The sequence below is a fragment of the Dipodomys merriami genome, unplaced genomic scaffold (genome assembly GCF_024711535.1).
Source record: "Dipodomys merriami isolate MVZ:Mamm:240054 unplaced genomic scaffold, mDipMer1.0.p SCAF_4, whole genome shotgun sequence".
In the NCBI taxonomy this organism is placed as follows: domain Eukaryota; kingdom Metazoa; phylum Chordata; class Mammalia; order Rodentia; family Heteromyidae; genus Dipodomys; species Dipodomys merriami.
Window position 1 is genome coordinate 53,218,371 of NW_027205603.1, and position 22,645 is coordinate 53,241,015.

At 35.3% G+C, this 22,645-nt stretch overlaps 1 protein-coding gene across 6 annotated transcripts in view; it reads left to right on the forward strand.

Moving 5' to 3' along the window:
- The window catches only part of Ralyl (RALY RNA binding protein like), a 698,968-nt gene that overhangs the window by 597,058 nt on the left and 79,265 nt on the right, over positions 1 to 22,645 (forward strand). For all 6 annotated transcript variants that reach the window (XM_069990998.1, XM_069990997.1, XM_069990996.1 and 3 more), the window contains 2 exons: positions 413 to 576; positions 14,250 to 14,363. In XM_069990998.1, coding sequence (XP_069847099.1) covers positions 413 to 576; positions 14,250 to 14,363 — 278 coding nt within the window. The remainder of the gene's footprint in view (positions 1 to 412; positions 577 to 14,249; positions 14,364 to 22,645) is intronic.

Below are 22,645 nucleotides of genomic sequence, written 5' to 3' on the forward strand. Positions count from 1 at the left end.
GGTTTCTGATCAGAGGATTGTTTACTTTGTTTTGTTCATGATTCTGTATAATTATTTCCTCCCACAAGCTGGTATGCTAATAAGTATCTGCGGTGTGAGAGGAAGATTCCTGTTCCAAAGAAATATAAATCTGTTTAGTCAAGAAAAGACATGTGTTTGGGCAACAAAACTGAGTGTAGTTTCAACAAATCGTTTGTGTTATTGGACAAAGGTCCTTGGTTGTTGTTTATCCTATCGGACAAATGAGTTCATCTTCAAGGTCAGACCCCATCGTCCAGAAAACATTGACTGTCACAAGAACAAGCACATATTTATCGTAGGTTTTATAGCAAGCCATTCTATTAATAATTGCACAGATATACTGAAATTGAAGCAGCAAACCAACTCTTCTTTGGATTTGTGTTTGGTGAAGGTTATTTGATTACCACGGCCGTGTGCCTCCTCCTCCCCGCGCTGTGATTCCCCTGAAGCGCCCCCGAGTGGCCGTCTCCACTACTCGAAGGGGAAAAGGAGTCTTTTCCATGAAGGGAGGATCCAGATCTGCTGTCAGTGGGTCTTCTTCGTCAGGCTCGAAATGTAAGTAGTGGTCTTCATTTACTTTTTATTCACCTTTTGAATTCCTGTAGTCAATAAATTAACCAGATTATGATTAGAGAAACTTTATTGAGGTAGGTAGTTAGACATGATCATGACCTATGGAAACTAGGACTGGCTTTTAAAGAATTTCATCAAAGCAAGTAATTTGGTGCTTTCAGCCTACTTACTTTAGTAATATACGAAAGTCTTGAAATAGAGCATGCCTCTTTTAATGAGAAAACAATTTCACTTAAAAATAGTCTGTTTACTATCTTTTCATAAACCAGCATATGAAATTTAGCATAAACATTGTATTAAATTAGTATGAGTTTTGAATATTTGAACATTAGGATAATTAGGATAGATGGTAGACAAATTACCCAGTAGAGAAGTTAATAGCATATTTCACTACAATATTGTAAATGATTATGAAAGATAACTTCTGGAGATATATTTATTCTAAAAATAAAACACTAGCTATAATTTCACAGTAATCAGTAAAAAGTAGGGACCCAACTTTTCTAATTAAGCACACTGCTAACTTTTTATATGGACTGATTCATGGGAACTCTTTATTAAGATGCTTTTCCTTAAAGAAAAAAATAACAAAACCCCTTGTTTCCTTGAGATCTCATTCTAGCAGCATACAGGTAGACAGCAAGTCAATATCATCTCAATATGAAAAATAATAAAGCTACAAATCTGTGAGTGCTGTATTTCATGGGGTGATTGGGTCGAGACTGGGAAAGACAGACAATGGGAAGTTCTGACACTGTCAGATTGAGTAATCCAAGCCGAGTGAATGATCAGTAAAAGAAGGTAAACTAGAATAGTTAAGGAGCAATGAAGAAATGTGTGTAGAGGCATCAGAGTGTGTGTGGTGAGGGGAGTATAGCTGGAGATATACCATCAGAGTCCCATCACAGCTTAATAGCCATTGTTGGCATTTTGTATTTGATTCTGCATCCCATGTTTTGATGATGATGATGATGATGATGATGATGATGATGATGATGATGATGATGATGATGTAGTTGTACAAAAAAAGGGGGGCTCAATTCAACATGGCAGTTTTGAGTTCAATGTCCTTTCAGACAATTAAACTCTTATACCACTTTAATTAGTTAGCAAACATAGAAAGTCATACAGCAAGTAAATGATAGAAAAGTAAGTCATTTAGTCATTATGCTCTGTTCCCTCTATGAATCACTGACTCAGAATCCCTATTGAGCTATGTTGTTTTTTGTTTGGTTGGTATTTTTTAAATTATCTTTAAGTAGGTATACAAAGGAGTTGCCATTCAACAGAGCAGTTGATGAACACAATGCATCTTTGATCAATGTCTTCCCTTTGCACACTCATCCCTGTCTCCCAATCCTCCCTTCTTTTGTTTTTGTTAATTTTGTAGGATATCATTGAAATTTTGACTGAGTTATTTTGTTTTTACATGAAACTAGATTTACAAAAATAGTTCAGGGAGCAAAATATATTGATGCTTTTAGAAACTCTATGGTTTAGTGTGCTCAGAATTCCACTGAGAATTTAGCTAAATTAATATAGCCTCTATAGCAAACTAAGTAATTTTGCAGTTCTCTGTGCCTTTGTTTATCCACTCTTTTTCTATTGATAAAGATGAATTCCTTTTGGAGTCTTATTAATAAGAGGAAGCGAGTTTTTGCTGCAGTCTCTAAACATTCTACTGAGTTCAAACCCCAATACTGCTAAAATTAAAAGAAAAAAGAAACTATACTCCAATATATGTAATATATGTCTTAGATTATTGTTAAGAAGAACAGAAAGTTCTTGAAATTGGTTTTCTTGAAAAGTGAATCCTGGACTGCCTGCTAAGTTTATAAACACTTTCTGCCATTAGTAATACTAACTTACTTTGAAATTGAAATATGTATAAAGCATCATGTTTTCTTCCTCCTGGGTCAGTTTTAAAGCAGAGCTGATTAATGGAAAATTTACTGACATATAGCTGGGACAGGCCTACATTGCATAAGAGCACCCTGAGCTTTATAAAAACATTTAACATCCCTGACCTTCGATGTCTAAATACCAATAGGATTTTTTTAATCTGTAACTATAAATGTGAATATACATCCCCAAAGTTCCTTAATTATATGGTACCTCCCTCAGTAATGAGTTAGAAAAATACTTTGCTTCCTTTGTGGACATTCTGTATCAGATGTAACCATGTTCGACTCAATTTTTCAGTTGCCTTGCATTACTGAGGAGAGTCCATAAAAGAGTTAGAGGATTTGGAAGTTATTTTTTTTGGGGGGGGAGGGGTCCGGTCGTGGGGCCTGAACTCTGGGCCTGGGTGCTATCCCTCAGCTCTTCAGCTCAAGGCTAGCGCTCTACCACTTGAGCCACAGCGCCACTTCTGGCTTTTTTTCTTTTTGCTTATGTGGTGCTGAGGAATCGAACCCAGGGCCTCATGCATGCAAGGGAAGCGCTCTACCCACCTTCCCAGCCCTGGAAGTTATTTTTGAAGTAAATATCTCAGTTTTCAAATAATTAAGTCATTGGTTTTAGCCTCCTTATTTTTTATTTGTGATTTTATTCTATCATTAAGAGAGGATGGGAACTTAAAAGTTCTCCCATTGCAGACTTGTTTTTGGTTCCATAAGAATCACATTTTCTAAATAAATACAAAAGAAGAATACATTTCCATCTCTTAATATAGAATTGTGAACATAGCATTACATCATTTGTTGTACTACCCAGATCCCACTGAGACTTGATTTTTTTTTGGTAGCAGATTTATATGTCAAATTCTGAAAGTAAAGTTCTCTGTCATGGTAGTGATTTTTATGAAGTTTTTGTTTTTGTTTTTCCTTGAGATGTTATTTTGTGTTCTGCCTTCCTTGGGTATTTTAATATAATTGTTTATAAGCATAATAATAGGAGAAAAACAATAGCTAATATTTTCTTATAGTTTGTGACAAATATTATTTCAGTACTTTGCATATTAATTTGTGTATCCTCATATATACCCAGTGAGGCATTCTTCATATCATTCTTATTTTATAGATGTAGAGAATGAGACATAATAATATCAGAACACATCTGGAAACTCATAGAGCTGTGAAATGGCAGACAGTGTATTTCAAAGCAAAGGATAGAGTCTCTGTACTTTCAACAGCTTTTCCATGTGTTCTGAGAATACTGTAAATTTTACACTTTAGAATCTCCTTTTGAGGGCTGGGAAGGTGGCTCAGTGGTAGAGCACTTGCTTTGCATGCATGAGGCCCTGGGTTCAATTCCTCAGCACCACATAAGCAAAAAAAAAGCCAGAAAGTGGCTCTGTGGCTCAAGTGGTAGAGCACTAGCCTTGAGCTGAAGATCTGAGAGACAGTGCCCAGGCCCAGAGTTCAGGCCCCACGACCGGACCCCCAAAAAATCTCCTTTTGCAATTATTCTCTTTGAATTTTGCTTTGATGCTTTTGTTTTATCTTTCTAAGGTGGCTCTTTTGGTGTTCACTTCTTTTGTTTCTTAACTTCTTTTCCACACTAGTTCCCTAGGAATGCTGTAATAAAATGCTAGAAGCTGAGTAGCTTAAAGTGAAGAAAAATTTGAAGGCAGAATTTTGATTGTCTTTGGAAAACTGGGTACATAGTTTTGTTCTGATACCTTAAAGAGAGAAAGTACTGTTGGTCCAGAAGAGTTAAGGAAGGATTTTGAGTTGAGCCTCTAGAATTTGAATTCAGTTTAGTGGATTTGCAAAGAGAATGAGAGAGAGTCTTCTCTCCAGAAGGCTGTGTCTGAGAGAACAGGGCTTTGTCAGTCTGAGGTCTGTGGCCTTGGAGGAAGCACTTAAATCCCAAGATGACTGTCTTCTATCTGGAAAGTGCATACAGTTTATATGTATAATCCAATAGTTCTTGTAAGGATGAAATTGCTCATGCATATAAACTGTTTAGGCACATGATCAGTGTTCAGTGAAGTTGATTTTGGTTTTGATAATGCAGTTGGACACAGCTGTTAAAGGCATGGAAGGTAAATTTGCTATACATAGAATCCCACAGTGCCTCTGTTGTTTATTAGCTGGGTGTTTTGGAGTAAACTTTAAACTTGCTGTATTTATTGCCTCATTTATGAGTTGGAATGATGACACTGTCCCCTTCACAGAGGGTAGAGCTCTTGTGCAGTGACTAACATTATGAATGTTTTAATGGATAACAAACCATCGTGGTTGTAGTAATAATAACCACTAGTACTGTTATTATATGACACAAAGATGTATTGATAGGAGTGTCAGTGAAGACACTGGGGACGTTATGATAAACAAAAGAAAATTTGAAATTGATAACAGGATAGTGAAGAACTGGAGAAGATTAAAGGGTTGAGATTTGACAAGGGGCAAATGAAAAGATTCTCAGCAAAGTACTAAATGATTGAACTGAGATGTTAGAAAATTCAGATGTGTACCTATTCATGGCCTAGGGATGCCATCACAGAGTACAGACATATGGATAGCTGAAACATTTATTTCCTCACATCTCTGGAAGCTGAAAGTTGGAGATCAAGGTGACAGAAGCCTGGTTCTTCTTGATGCTAAAAGGGGAAGCTCTGGGATAAGACTCTCCTCAGCCTGAAGATTCTAATGACTACATCTTAATTCCCTGTTAAAGATCTGACATCAAAATAGAGTCACAGTCTAAGGTGTGGGACTTGAAAAAAGGAATTTTCAAAGAGGATAACATGATAGCTATTGACATGAATGATATACACAAAATGTAGAGATCTTTGAATTCTCTACTTTTTTATTTTAATAGTAAATTCTTGGACATGGTAAAGTAATGAAATGAGGATTATTTAAGTAAGCCATTTAGTTCATCGTGGTACATTTCCATTTCCAGTCTACAAGCTTTCTAAATTCATGTTCATGTATCTTTGCCTGCAAGACTTTTGTTTTATCTTTGAAAAGTTTTGTTTTTGTTATTGTTTTATGTTGTATACCATAAATAAACATCATTAATGATTGTCCTTGTCAAGAGCTGGCGCAAGTAAAATTGCCATGGTATTAGCAATTTTAGACCCTTCTGTGATGTAAAGGCATTCTTGTCCTCAAAACCAAGCTAGTTGTTTTTCTTCAGTTTATATTACTTATATTCTTCTGTGTCATCTTAGTTATTTCAATTCTCATCTAATCTCTCCATTTTTATTTAAAGTGTATTCAAATTAAATGTGACTTGCACACATGCTCTCTCCAGCTTCTTGCATTTTTTGCTGTTTTCCAGTTAACTGGGAACCACAACTCTAGAAATGTTGAAGCTCAGAGAAAATTAATTCCAGATTGCATGAAGTCAGTTAGCGAAGTTAGGGGACAAAGTCTGGCCTATTCACAAGCTTTAAGAGAAATCAGTTTGACATATATTTTCTTTTTTCTTTTTTGGTCCGGTCGTGGGGCCTGAACTCTGGGCCTGGGTGCTGTCCCTCAGCTCTTCAGCTCAAGGCTAGCACTCTACCACTTGAGCCACAGAGCCACTTCCGGCTTTTTTCTTTTTGTTTATGTGGTGCTGAGGAATCGAACCCAGGGCCTCATGCATGCAAGGCAAGCGCTCTACCACTGAGCCACCTTCCCAGCCCCTGACATATATTTTCAAACTAATAAAATCTGCTATTTCCTTTGATTAGACCTTCTTTGCTTGCTGATTGAAATCCAAACATCTTTCTAGTTATGAATCAATGACTATTGTTTTACAATCAATTATCAAACTCTATCAAAAATAATTTGTCTTCTCTTTGCCCACATAGTTGCCATATGTCCCATTAATCAGTAGCAACCACATGACAAGTATTAATTTTCCATAGATAAAACAGATAGGACCCCTAAGGAACTAAAATTCCATAGACAAACTAGACATGATCCCTCATTAAAGACTCATACAATGTGAATAAAAAGACCAGAAAATGGGAGATCATTTCAATATTAAGTAATAGAAGATTTTCCATTGTCATTCCATTATTTGATCATCATAAATTGCTGACATAATTTTTCCTCCCCTGCCTACAAACTCCAGGAGACAAAAAAGGTCTATGTAATATATATATATATGTAATTAATATATGTAGCTCATGACTCAAGCGTTGAGCTGGGCATGGGCTGAACAAATAAACAAGCATAAACTAGGACTTTTGATTTAGGCAGCCAGTGTAAACTTGGTCTTGTTGCCTCTTTTCTAAGTAATCTGACTTAACTTCTCTAATTTTTAGCATACATCTCTACAGCCACTTTAATACATATGCTATTTATGTTTATCTGAAGGATTAAATGTCATTGTATATATTCAACTCCTAGTGAAAGCTAGATGAATGGATGCATAAAGTATGCAATTAATGAATAGTGATTGAATGAAATAATTCATTTCCATTTTACTTTCTTATCCTAAAAATACATAAAAACAATGAGTATAGATGTACATAGGCAGAGGTATTATAAAGATATACATATGCAAATGTATTTAATTCCACAGGGTGGGAAAGGTTTGGCCAATTAACTAATTGCTCCAACTATCTTTAGGAAAATCTTGTAATGCCCCCTGGCTTTTGAAAACTATTTTTAATATTGGCAAATTAGTTTCCTTGTATTAAATTACTTAAAATATGTAAGTAAGTGGAAACGGACATACATATGCCAAAGGAAATGAAGTGGCAATGATAAAGATTTCCAGAAATGGGGAGTTTTGGGGTTATTTTTTCCACATCTGACTTAAATGCAAAACTTCTTAATCCATAATAAAGAAAAGAACTAAAACTGATGATCATATTTTTCACATCAGCTAGCATAGAATGACATAGTTTACAAAGAGAAGATCTAGGTTTTAGCCTGACTCCATATGCATTAGTTTATGTGACAAATTCATGCAAATCATCATACTCTCTAGTTTCCTGTTGATAAAATAGTGTGTATGGCAATGATAGATAAGTTAACTTCTGTGCAAATTTATTCTTTATATTTAAATAATGTTTTAAAGGGTTGGAAAAATAAAAGTATTATGAATTAATGTAAATTATATTACTAAAAATTATTTACAGTAAAACATCCATAGATTTTCTAAATCATTGAAGTATGTGTTGGTGAAGGGTGTATAATTATGAAGACTAGTGCCTTCGTCTATTTTCTGTTGTTATCAACCAGGTAATTTATAAACAATAAAAGTTATCCAGGGCTGGAAAGGTGGCTCAGTGGTAGAGCGCTTGCTTTGCATGCATGAGGCCCTGGGTTCAACTCCTCAGCACCACATAAGCAGAAAAATAAAAGCTGGAAGTGGTAGAGCGCTAGCCTTGAGCTGAAGAGCTGAGGGACAGTGCCCAGGCCCAGAGTTCAGGCCCCACGACCGGACCAAAAAAAAAAAAAAACAGCTATCCAGCTTCTGGCTTGGGAGGCTAGAAGATCCAAGACTGGCTACAAGAACTGTTTGTGCTCCTGTGAGGACTTTCCTCTGAGTCATTGCATGGAAAGGGGGTCGCATGAGGAGACACAGAGAAGTTCACCAGGTGGAGTCTTTTTTCTTTATAGATAGCCTCTAACCTCATGGCCTCATGTCCAAATACTATTAATGAAAGACTTCTGAGAGTAAGATTCTAATATGCAACATTTAGGGGACACATTCAATGCATGGCACCCAAACTTTCTAAAGCTTGGAATTCTCAACATTTAGAGAAATAATTCTTTGTGTGATGCCAGGGACTATCCTGTGTGTTGTATGATTTTTGAACAGACCAAATGTCCATTAAAATACCAGTAGCCATTCCTTCTAAGTCATAATACTCAAAAGTCCTTCAAGATACTGCAGAATGTCCCCAGTAGGACACAATCTCTGTCAGTAACTACTGATCTCCACAGTGAACTGAACATTCCTTATTTGGCCCCAATAGACTTAACCTAAAGGTGATTAAGATAAATCACAGATGTGCACATTTTCTGATATAGGCAGATGTATCCTCCTACATGCCTAATTTCCTTTTTAGATTATATCTCAGGTTTCAGCAAAAGGCACAGTCATCATTTTGTTGACTGTATCAGAATGTAATAACATTTATCACCAAATCAGTGAACTCTTCAGAGACAGAATGTCTGAAATGATTTAATATGATCTCTCTCTTTTTGTTTTTCTTTTCACAGTACAGTGATCTACAAGAAAAATATTTAAGGTTATCTGTATGATGAAACCTACCTCCTAGTTTCTCTAGGGTAATTCTTGCCTGAAAACAAGCTAAAGTAATTTACCCTAAGTACTTCTTTTCTTTTTTTTCTCCTATCACTTTGCTGATCTTATTGAATAATATTAGATTCAAGCTCTATAATCACCCAAAGAAATGTCAGTTATACTCAACAGGACAAAAACATTATAATGTCAGTATGTTTGCTTATTTCGGATATTTATTGCTATATAACTTATTTAGAAAAAAGGTTCAAAAGACATTGATTCATAAAGATGGTATTTCCAAGATATGTATACATTCCTATGAAGAAAGGCTTCCTGTATATATTAACTTGAATTGCTGTCTCCCTTGGCAGCTCCCAGGTTTATTCTTCTAGCCCTCAGTTCTCCACTAAACTTCATACTCATATATCTAACTTCTTATTCTCATTTGTATTTGGATGTTAATAGACATCTCAAAATTAACAAAACTGATCTTCCTTATTTTAGTAATTGCTAATTCCATCCTTATAGTTATGTCCCATCCATCTTTAAAGTCTACTAAAAAAAAGCAAGTGTATACAAAATCCACCTACTTCATAGCATCCAGTGCTAATACATGGGTCCACTCCAGTCAGCCATCATATCTATGGTAAATTATTATGTCCAGTACCCTATAGCCTTTTCACAACAGGATGTCAGAACAGAACATTTCAACTCTGAAAACTGTTTGCAGTATCATTTAGAATAAAGTGTTCACCTTGGCCAGCAAGGTTCAATGCAATCCTCCTTAGGTCTTTTCTCTCTTCTCCATCCTTCATTTTACTTGCTGCCTTTATATATTCTCTTCTCCACTTGCTCACCCCACTTCATCTACATGCAGCTTGTTGCCTAGGCAGACACCTTTGTTATTATATGTATTCTGGTGTGTATTTGTACACCCCAAGTATACCCCATGCTTTTGCATGTATTCCTCTCTGTCTCACATGTCTTCTTCATCCCATGCCTGTATCTCAGGGTTGAAGACTAGGCTAGGTTATATTAATGATGCAGTAGCAAAGAGAGAAAGAATTGTATGTACTTGTTCAATACATGGGAAGTTAGTTCCAGAGGGCCAAATCTACTAATACCACTTGTTTCCAAAGTGCTTTTTTTAAAGTTATGAGAGACCTGAGATTATTATTGTTTAAGAATTTGAATAATTTCTTAAGGATACATTTTGTAATAAGAATACAGAAAGTTTTCATAATTTAACTTCTTTTCTTGAATCTCTAACAACATTTTTAAATAAAAGAGGACTGATTTCAAGGCCAGGACCTCAAAGTAATCTTTAGAAGCTTCAGTATGAAACTTAGCTTACAGATAAGAATCAACAAGCAGTAAATATGTGTCATTGAATGTAAGATGCCATTTAATAGAGATGAAACTCATCCTCCAATCGATTAATGGAAGAAGTATCATAAGAAAGGTGAGATTTAAGTCCTACAAGATAGGCACCATGTTGACACACACATTTGGGAGGCAGTCCTTGATAAGATAGGCGTGTTTATATAATAATATAAATAATTGAAAATGAAAGTAATAAATGAATTAATAATAGTTGCTGCTTTTACTATTTATTAGCTCTGGTGGGGTTCTGGCATCATGCTAAGTGGTTAAATTCTTACATAAAGTCCTCTAAGGTAGGGTAGAGGTTACAAAAATGAAGAAACCTACTTGGACCTTAGTGAATATATGTAACTTTCCCCAAGGTCAGAGATGTGAACTACAGCCTGTGTAATTCCATATACCACTTGATACATTCAAATGTTCAAAAGGAAGGACTTGCTTTAAAAAAAAATGCAATATGCAAATGAATGTTTCAGCAGAGCTTGAGTAACAGTTTAAAGAATTTGGTTTATGCATGTATATATTTCTCACAGTTTTTCCTTATAGAAAATGAAAATACCTTAAGAAACTTGAATAAAAAAGACTTATGGTTTATAAACAATCCTTTGAGAGCAACAATCCAGGAAAACTAAAGGCAGAGGCTCAATAAGAGTTCAATGAAAATGGGTTTGTTTTTTTTTTTGAGGGGTCCGGTCTTGGGGCCTGAACTCTGGGCCTGGGCGCAGTCCCTCAGCTCTTCAGCTGAAGGCTAGCACTCTACCACTTGAGCCACAGCGCCACATCCAGCTTATTTTCTTTTTGCTTATGTGGTACTGAGGAATTGAACCCAGGGCCTCATGCATGCAAGGCAAGCTCTCTACCACTGAGCCACCTTCCCAGCCCCCTGAAAATGGGAAGGATTGCATTGCATTAACATTCATATTTCAGAAAATATTAGAAACCAGAACTACAATTTATTTTAAATAAAAGTTGTAACATATACGTCTGTTTTGATGAAGTAAAAACAAACAAGGGCTTAATAATTCACTGTGTTGTAGAGAAATGTTAAGAAGAAGGAAGCAAAGATAGAGAAAGCAAAGAAAGATCACAGAGTACACCATGTTAGGCATAGAGGTAGCCCACTCCAGGAATTCCACCCAGAAACCAGGCCACACCTGTAGATAGTGACTTCAGAGGAGAGCTTTAGCCCTCTGGGCCAAGTAAGGGGCAGATTTTCTCCAAAGGACAGCACCAACATATTATGTGCCACAAGAAATTAACTAGCACAGTTGCTGTAGAAGCACCCAAGACTATTTCAAATGCTCACTTTGCAAGACTCTCATCAATATGTCTTGTTCATTCCAAGAAAAGAGGCAGGTAGTCTGAAAAATGCTAGAGACTCACTTCAATATTTCATAGGGCAGGCAGAAGGAAAGAACTTACTGAATCTCTCCTGATTTCCTTGTTTGAAAAGAAATTGTTGGACTGAGAGCAGTGGTTCATGCCTAGAATCCCAGCTAGTCAAGAGGCTTAGATAGGAAGGATCATGATTTGAGACAGTGAAAAAAGTCAGCAATACTTGCTTCTCAATCAACAGACTGTGTGATGGCATAAGCCTTATTGTTCCAACTATTCAGGAAACCAAAGATAAGATGATTAGTCTGAAGCCCACCCCTTACAAAAATAACTAAAGCCAAAAAGATCTAGGGAAATGGTTAAGTGCTCAAGCATGTGTCCAGTAGTCAGGAAACCTTATTTCAAACCCCATTGCCACTCCAACCCTCAAATATAGCAAAAGGAATAGTTTTCCCTAAACACTTGTATTAATACAATTAATTACACTAAATTTGTATGATAATCTAGCTTTGGTCTTGAAAAGCATTTCTACAATCTGACTCATAAATTTAAACCTTAACTTCAGAGATATGTAAAACCTTCATAGTTGATTTGTTTCGATTTCTAGTTGTCTTCTTATGTAGTCTTCCTATTGCAGAGTATTAATGACACAATAAGATACTATAACAATATATTACAATATATTAACACTCATCAACCACATTACTGGGCTAAGGAGTGGCTCCACTCACTAAGAAATAGATTCTGTTTATTTTCATTCACAGTTACACTTCCCTGCATTGAAATCTGTTATAAGATAAAATGTTTTCTATTACATTTAATGGCTTTACATATAAATACCCAATATGGCTCAATCAAAGACATGAGTATCATTCCTCACAGCGGAATCAATCTGTGATTGTGACAGATGATATTTTCAAATTTAGCTGCAATTCAACAATGGTCCTTTGATGTCTAGAATAATTGGCATAAACAGTGATTCTCTGTTTTAAACTGTTATTCTCCTTTCAATTCAGTGCTTGATTACAAGAATACTCCAGAGAGCCCCAGTTTTTGTAGTTTTTAGTGTGTTAGCTGTTTTGTATCATAAAGAAAAGTTTGCTTTCTTGTAAAAACCTGTTTTCAAAATTGAAGGGTTACTCATTTTTATATTGGAGAAACACTTCCTCCTTGAAACTTAATTATATGATGCCATATGTGTGTGTGTGTGTGTGTGTTGTATATCTTAATTGACATTTTTTTCTTTCAAGCAAATATAGATTCTGTTTGGATTTTTACTGTCTTTTGTTATTTCCTGAATACTAAATAATCAAGTTAAATCCTAATTTCTTCAGATATTTCTGGGAAATATCTAAGCTGAAAAATAAACAATAGTGGGAAAAGAGAAAAGGCTGGAATCAAGTCATGGTCCCCAGATCTGGGAGCATAGCTCTAAACCAAGGCACAGATATCCAAAATCTCACCCCAGAGACTGAGGAAGCCTCCCTCTACTGCTGGCTATGCAATTGGGACAAAACTGTCCATGTTTTGTTTTTAAGCAAAATAAGGGCAATGCAGTCATTTTGTAAATATAGTTATCATATTGTTCATAAAATTTAATATTTTATTTTAATAATCATTTTAAACATGAAATTATACTTTTCTGAAGCTCTTTTAAAATAAATTTACTTTTACGGTTGGCAGTGATGTGTTTGTTATTTTTAATGGCCCTACTTGTCAAGTTGAAAAGTTGTTAACTTTATATTACTCCCTATTTTCTTTTTAGATTAAATGCTGAAAATCTAGAATGGGAACAGCTATGTAGAAAATACTAGAGAGGCTAGGTATGATGGTACATACCTATAACCCCAGCACTCTATAGATTGAAGCAGGAAAATTGAAATTTCAAGGTCAATTTAGGCTACATAGCCTAAACTTGCCCAGCTCCAGGCCAGTTTTTTCTACAAAGCAATACCCTGAGTCAAAAATAAAGAAGAAGAAAAAAATCAATAGGAACTTACATAAATTTATGAATTCCCATTGCTTCAAACCCCAGGGCTTGTGAGATTGCTTGATTTTTGTTTGCTTGCCTTAGAAAGAGTAGGAGCAATAACTAATCAGAAAGTTAAGGGTCCTCTGGCATCAGACATTTTCTTTAGAAGATAAATGCTATGTTCTAGTCAATCAATCCCCCAAAAACTGTATTGCAAATACTATTGATTGCTGAAATATGCATTACAGCATGATCTGTCAGAAGAGTATAATATACCTAGCATGATTTATTTTTTTCCTTAATCTGACTCCATTTTAAATTGCAGATTTATTCTATTACTCTTCAAAACTGAATTTGGTATTTTAATAGTATTTCTAGGTTCTTTTCATCCTTTTGTAATATCTTCAGTCAAAACACTTAATATCAGGGGTGGGAAGGTAGCTCACTGGTGGAGTGCTTGCCTTGCATGCATGAGGCCCTGGATTTGATTCCTCAGCACCACATAAGCAGAAAAAGTCAGAAGTGGAACTCTGGCTCAAGTAGTAGAGTGCCTTGAGCTGAAGAGCTGAGTGACAGCACCCAGGCCCAGGGTTGAGGCCCTATGACCAAAAAAAAAACCACCTAATATCAAATGAGTTCTTGCCAGTGAGAACCTCATTTTGTTATAGGCCAACCATCTACTACTCCAGCATTACTACCACTTAAAAAGTGCCCTTCAGGAGTTGACCCAATCTGTATGTTACATCAAACATGGGGTGTCTTGAATGACTTACAGTGTATTTGATGTTCTGTTGTTTTCTTTCCCATTTCTCACTTCCAGTGAAATCAGATGAGTTACAGACAATCAAGAAAGAATTAACCCAGATCAAAACTAAAATTGACTCCTTGCTAGGGCGCCTGGAGAAGATTGAGAAGCAGCAGAAGGCAGAGGCAGGTAAGTGAGCAGAGAATGTAAAACCACAGACAGGTTGGAATAAAACCAATGAAATACCAGTCAACCAGAGGATTCAGGCCCAGGAAGACACTGACTGTCTTAAGAATTTAATATAGATGTGTAAATAAAGCCTGAAAGCCAAGACTTGCAATGACAGAATAAGATTGCTTTTAGAGAAAATGAACCAATTTTTCTAAGATTTGCACCAAAAAGTGTATTGATAAAAATATCAGTAATTACAAAAACAAAACTGGCAGTTTATATCTCAAGACCTAGCAACCTTTAAGACAATAAAACTAATTAATGAGGTAATTCTATTATTCATATTTATTATTCGTATTTTGTTAAATTAGTTGCAACAACATTTAACAGGCTTCAAAACTCATTCTTACAAGCGTAACTGCTGTTTTTGCTAACATCCTGTAAAACCACAGAACCCAGTTTCAGGAACCTCTATGACTGGCCCCTGCCCATCTATGGCCAACTTATTTGATTGAGTCCTTTACAATTTAGTGGCCTCTCTCATTTGAGTCATCAGCCCTCACCATAGCTACATTCTAATAAAATTCTGATATTTTCATCATCTAGCTCCAGGTAATGGTTAAAAATCATAGACTAGAAGAATTGGGAAGCTCTTAGAGGTAGTCAGTAGTGTAAAACTATGTTCTACAGGCATTAGATGCTTCACAGGCATTCTTGGAGATAAAAGAGGAATTAAAAAGAGACACTATTGGGAAATAAAGTCATGCCTCTTTCCTGCCCAGCCCTTACTCCCACCAGTGTACTTTCCCTTTATATATATTTTAAATATTAGGATTCTGCAGAACACATTGTTTGCTGAAAAAGTTTTAATTTTTTTAAGTAAATCAATGAACAATATAATTTTGAGTCAATAAAAATCCATCCTCCATATCTCTCAGATGAGTAAAAAAGACTAGGAAGAAGGTATAAAGTTAATTATTCTATAGCCAATATTGCAAACCCAGATCTTGAAAAAGAAAACTAAAATTTCAACCACTCTTCTTATTTCAAGTATTTCAGATAAGGTATACTTTACTCATTTTCAAACAATGCTTTTTAAAAACACAAGCCAGGACAGGGTACCATAGTACTTGCAATCTCAAGTACATAAAGGGAGAAGTTCAGAAGGATCATGTTTGTAGTTTCAAATCCAGCCCAGGAAAAATCCAAATTCTAACTCAACCAATAAGCCAGATATGAGATTGCATATATGATCCCACCTAAAATTCCATATGTTGATGAACAGATGTTCAGGCTATGTAAAATGAGGAGACCCTATCTAAAAAATACTCCATCAAAAGCCATGGACACATGGCTCAAGTGGCAGAGCAGTTGTCTAGCAAATATAGGCCCCTGAGTTTAAACCCCTATAAATTAAAAAGCCAAGTACATGGGTACCTAGAAATCATAGATTCTTGTTAATATTTGTTAATATAGATGAGAAATAGTAGATCAAATGGAATCATTTTATTAAAATTTCTCTGAGCAATGTAAATATACCCTGAGAAAAGATACATTGTATGCCCCTCTCATTGAAGGCATTTAGATTATTTTAGACAGTTTTTGTATTCTGCCTATGGCCCAAAAGAGTTAGCACAACTCAACTATCCTATGATGTTGCCTGAATCAATATTTCCCTTTGAGGAATTTCTGTAAAATTCATTATTATGTAAAACAACCCTTATCAAAAGAAGACTTTGATAACCAATTTGCACTTCAGTTTAAAGGATTATAGAGAACTCATTTAAATATAAATCACCTCAAAGAGGAAACTGTAATCCTCATTCTGTGTATTATACCTTCCAGTTTCTTGCCTGAATAAAACCTTCCATGGGTCTTTTTAAAAGATCCTCTGTAAAGAAAACACTGAAATTCAAACCATGATTTTTTTTTAAAAAACTATCCTCTTACTTTTAGTCATATTTGAACTTCCCCAATCATCTTAATGGTTCCTTAAAGCCAGAAACCTTGTCTTTGTCCTTGATGTCTGTCTTTCTTGTTTTAACATAGTCTGATGAAAGTGGATGTCTCCATTTGTAACTTTATTCTCTTAGTCCTCTCTTCCACGGGAGCTAAGATGAGCACAGCCCACATTTGTCTATATTTTCTTTATGGAAAGAAGTCAAATTTGTATGGAAAACATTAACACTACATTATAGGAAGTTCAGTGAAAGGCATTAAAATTCATTGAAAACACTTAAAGTCTCCCTATTAAATTTAAAGGGGCACTTACTTTAATGCTTAATTACTTGAAAGCTCATTATTTGGTAGCTAGCATTTACTCTTCATTATTGCTCTTTTATAATTTTCATTCCCTACTTACTATTAGCCCTTTGCTAATGCAATTTTCTAGCACAGAATCAGGGGCAGGAAGAAAAGGAGGACTAAGAACAAAAGACCACAGAACATGGAGCAGGTCAGAATCATCTTTCATAGTAGTGTTTATGTTTTTCTTTGAAGTGAATCCAGAGGCAATCATAACGAAATATAACTATATTACTTTTGATTATACTCAAATTTCTTCTCTTCACATGAGATTGTCAGATTCCTAAGAACAAGGTCAGATCTTTGCTTCCTCAACTCTACACAACATCCTATACATGTACCAAACATGTCCTAAGTCCTTCCCACATAACCTACAAGCTATAGAAATGGATTATGGCTTCCTAATGGATAACAATAACATCTCCAAGCAAGGAGTGACTGTGTAGAAACTGTGGGAAACAACAAAAAACATTATTAATATGTACTATTAGTTGTATCTCTCCTCTAGGTAGTTCTTTCAAAACAATTACACATAAATTGCCATATATGTGTATGTATATAAAGTTACACATAATATAAACATATATGGTTTATACTATCATGTGAAATGACCAACATGGATGAAAGGCACAGAAAATGAAGACTGATTCACAAGACAGACACAAACCCTCCATGGGTGACTGTGTTTTGGTTTTAGGGGTTTTTTTTTGGGGGGGGGGGAATTCAAGCAACTGATCTCTGAATTGAAAAAAGCAACTAAACATTATTTAGCTCAACTTTACTGCCAATGTCTTGCCTGATACATAAGCAGCTAGACTCAGATGGAAAAGTCCAGTGATAACATTATTGTATTAGATGAAGCATAAGAGAGGCCACAAAGTACAGTCACATAAGATACACTAAATTGTTTCTATACAATACAGACTTTTGAAAAGTTATATCAAAGTGATATCAAATCGTGGAACTTATTGTGGAAAAAATGTAATTTTTTAAAGAGTTTTCTTCATTGTACTCATGAAATAAACTTTTCAGTTAACATCTCTGTCCATCCAGTTCCCCTTCTTTATGTTATCTGCTTGGGCCCTGTTCACATTTATGTCCACACCCCTTTGGAAGGTTCTCCTTGCCACCGTGATTTACTTCCATTACTCACCTAATTTTCTTTGACCATACTTTGCTTTTCAGCCGTCCTTTCTATGTCCTTTAAAACTCAGTTTTGCATCTAATCATTTTTGCAAACGAAACAATTAAAAATGTACGGGTGGGGTGCTATTGAGCTTGAACTCAGAAACTCCCTCTTGCTAGACAATGCCATGTGATCCATGACTCCAGCCCTTCTGCTTTCATTGTTTTACTCAAACACAGTCTTCTTTTTTTGTGTGGGACATCCCGGACCATTATTTTTCCTACTTATATTTCCTTCTGTATAAATGCCCAGATGGTAGATGCACACTTGTTGCTAGAGCTGGCCTTGAAGCATAATTCTCTTGGTCTAAGTCTTCCAGGTACCTAGCATTGCAATCATGATCCAATACTCTAGGCAAGAGTGGTGAACTATTTAAAGAAGAATCTCATGTTTTTACTTCCCCAAAACCTTAGAATAATTAATATTATTATCCCATGGCTGTATTCATATTTTTTATTTTTATTTTTATTTTTTATTCTTTTTATTTTTGAATGTTTTTATTGTAAAAATGCTTTACAGAGGGGTTACAGTTACATGAGCAAGGTAATGAGTACATTTCTTATTGAGCATTGTTGCCTCCTCCTTTGTTTTCCTCCTACCATTCCTGGAGGTGGGAGTGAAGACTTTCTTTATCAAGAGATATATTAATGAATTCTTCAGCTGATGTATCTCTTATAACTTAGTTTTGCATCTTAAACTATTTGTCATATTTTTTTCCAGTCATATACAATTTTGTGGCACACAAACTGTTGTCCCCAGAATGAGAGCTACTACCATAGATCTGGTCTTGCTGTAGCCTATAGTCTGCTGACTTTCTGCCTACACATCTTACGTCTATTACTGACCATTTGGGAATACATGTTGATGCTTTGACCTGGAGATAATAGACTGAATACATGGATTATGTTCTCTTTCCTCTTTCAGTTGCAGTATAGTACTAATATAAAGAAAACAAGAATACAATTGGACAGCAGATGGATAAGTATTCAGAATTTACCACATCTAAGTTATCTTGTGCCATTTTAATGCCCGAACTCTCAAAAAGCTTGGAATCAAGCATCTCATATTCCTTTGGAATAGAAGTCATCAGTCATTGACAATCAGTTTAGGAAACAGATTCTTATTTTTTTACTCCCCATTGTCCCTGCCCTACTTTGCCAAAAATTTGAACAAGTTTCCTCTAGAAAAAGTTAAAAAGTAGATGTTTGTGCAGATAGACAAAAAAAAGGTCTGGAAGCCCTTGAAAACAAGAGGGAAGTGATTTTATCCACTTCTTTGGAGATTCTCTACTTCAAGTACCTAGAGTTTTCAAATGGAAACCTGACCCTTGAACAACCCAAGAGGAAAGATAAAAGAAATCTGAACGAGTAATATGTGCAGAAGAATGAAAATGAAAAAGCCATACAAATAATGATTAGTATACTCAAAAAAGAGATTGAATTCATGAAATAAGAACACAAAGTCAGGCTGGGAAGGTGGCTCAGTTGCAGAGCGCTTGCCTTGCATGCTTGAGGCCCTGGGTTCGATTCCTCAGCATCACATAAGCAAAAAGGAAAAAGCTGGAAGTGGTGCTGTGGCTCAAGTGGTAGAATGCTAGCCTTGAGCTGAAGAGCTGAGGGACAGCGCCCAGGCCTAGAATTCAGGCCCCATGACCGGAACCGGACCCCTTCCCCCAAAAAAAGAACACAAAGTCCAAAAAATAGAGTATCCAGGGGGCAGATTTTAGAAACTAATGTGTCAACATGAATAAACAATACACAATTGAAATCAATTCTGATTTTTTTTAAGTGGTAGGATATTTGAATGTTACATTATGGACTGGAAAAGAATTGCGAGTACTTAATAGGAGATTGGTCAATGTGGTTGCCAATTTGTGATTGCTAACTGGCTTTAACAAAGCTGGTGCCCTATTCGCCACACACACATACAAAAAAATAACAAAAAACATTAGCCTCATCTCAATTATCTGTCAGATCTTGAAGAAAACATTCTTGGGTTGCAAAAGTTGTTCATCTCAAATGAGTAGAGAAAGGAAGTTTTCAAAGTAACTGTTCTAAGAGGAAATCTTGAGAGTAAGGTAAGCAAGACTCTTGTTTAAAGGTTAGCTAAATTTTAAAGAATATAACTTTCCCTTTTAAATATACTCTTATCTCCACACCCTATCTTTGTTACATCACTACTATATCAATGTAACCAATCAACCTGCCAATGTCAACATCATCTTCTATTCCTATAATAACCAATACTTCCAAATATTACCTTTCATATAATTTTACTCCAGTTGTGTCTATTTTCTGATGGCTACATCCAATAATACCCAGACATTCATCATCTCTCCTATGCTCCACTGCACTCACGTTAGTTTTTTTTTCCAGTAGCTGTATTGAAGAGTATTTCAGATAAAATAAAATTTACTCATTTGAGGAGTATAATTCTATGATTTAGCAATTCACTGAGTGATGCAACTATTACCATAAATCACTTACTACATTTTTACTCCCCTAAGCATCACTATTTGGTGGTCTCTCCACTTCTAGATTCTTTCTTCTCCAATTCATTTTCCTCTGGCAAATAAGTTAACATTCCTGAAACATAGAAAAGCCCAGACAGAAGTGGAAAATTGGGCTTCACATTCAAAAAGAGACTTAGCTCAACTTCCTGGTTCCTGGAATTTGGAAAATTCCTCTTGAAAATCACTAAATGGTGTCCCTCCCCCACAGTATAATCCCTGCCTTCATTGTATTTGATGTTGGTATAATTTGTGGAGGGGAAGGGCAAAAACAAACCCTTTAAATAAGGATACAGGTGGACCCATTGCAACAATGAGATGTACAAGTCGTTATGTTGAAAAACAAACTTTACAACTTTGGCTGGGGGGGGGGGGGGGCGGGTAGGGAGGGGTGGATGAGAAGGGATGGGAAGGGGAAACAAAGGAGGAGGCAACAATGCTTGATAAGAAATGTACTCATTACCTTGCCCATGTAATTGTAACCCCTCTGTACGGTATTTTTACAATAAAAAAAAATTTTTTAAGAAAAATCACTAAATGGCGAAAAAAGTGATTGTGAGGTTTACATAAACAATATCTCAGTAATGTTTATATGATGATATCAAATTGTGGCCATCTCAACAATGAGAATACTTTATGTATGCAACTTTGAGGTAATTTTCCTTAGTACATACTTTTATGCTAGACATTTCAATTTAAAAGCATTCTTCACATGCAATTTACCTGAATTTCAAATTAGCTATACTATCTATAGTAAGCTGTATATTCAAAATGGCAATTCTTTTAATTGTCAAATTAAATACAGGTTGTAAAACAGCGATTATACTGGTATATGAAAATAGTAACTCCAAGGTGTTAAGTTGGCTGTAATAAATAATGGTACTGTTTTGTATCAACATTATTTCTAACCATCTGCTAAGTACAATTGAACTAGTAATTATCCAGCAATTCAGACAGTATTTCAAAAACTAAATTGCCAACTCAACTAATTTTCAGAGTTATATTAATGATAATAGCTATGCAAGAAACTCGATTTAATAAAAATGCTTTGAACATAAATTCTATCAATTCTAACTTGTTTTTCTGGATCATATATAGCTTTTGAAGTAGAAATTAGATGTGCCAGGAAAAAACTATTTGAAGCCGAGGAATGAAATTCAATATCATTCTTTCCTTTCATGGTTTGTAAAAGCCTTAGGTATTTTTCCTTAAACAGAAATGCTTATCATTTTCACTTTTCCTTTGATAGTCTTTGTTTAACTAAAAATGTGTGTCCCTAACTAAATAGATTTCTTCATTCTTGACCTTAAACATTGTATGATTTTTGAAGAAATTCAAATCATTTTCCTGATGTGTCAAATAGACTTTTTTTCTGGAGATTATGAGAAAAGAGTTCAGCCAATAAAATTGGAAATGTTTACAGTATAAATCTAACTCTTGTACCTATTAATGTATGTCCATGGGTATCTTATGTAACTTATTTAGCCTCAGTTTCCCCCAAGTGTGGATGGATGGGTAGCACTCTGCTGCAGTATATTGTAAAGACTAGAATAAACCAATAAATGTTGCAAGGTGGCAAGCACTGCTTAAGCAATCACAAAAGAGCAGTCATTATTGCCCTTTTTCTATTATAATCCTTAATTTAGATAGTATTAAACTTATATATTAAATGTAAGCTGATAGCTTTGGGGTTATAATCCGTTCTTTAAAAAACATTAATACCAATGTAAGATTCATTTCTCTGCTCAGAAAAGAAACACTATTACGACTATTACGATCATCCATGTCTTTGATATAAAGAAACCAAAAAAAGATTCCAAGATGTCAGTTTTCAACGAAAACCCTTCTCCTAAGCCCTTGAAGTCATCAAATTTTATTTTTTTCCTTAGAGACTTGGCTATAGAAACATAAACACGTTTCCTGTAGGAAAATCTCAGACCTTATATTTTACTTTGACTTTATGGTGAGCATCTGTTCCATAAATTGTGGCAAGGAGGTTGAGCTCCACTTCTCTTTGGATTCATCTTTTGCTACCTTTGTGTCAAATTCACCCATCTTTTTGACTCTATAGAATGTAATTTATATTGTCATTGTTTAATTCCACACAGCTCTTGGATATATTTAGAAAATTTTTGATTTGTGTAGAAGGCTCTCAGCCACCAGAGATAAGATGAATAAGAGTATTTCTGTCCCAAAGAAGCTACAATAATAAACACATATATATACATACTATATATATATATATATGTGTGTGTGTGTGTGTGTGTGTTATATTTACACACACAAACAAAAGTTAAATCT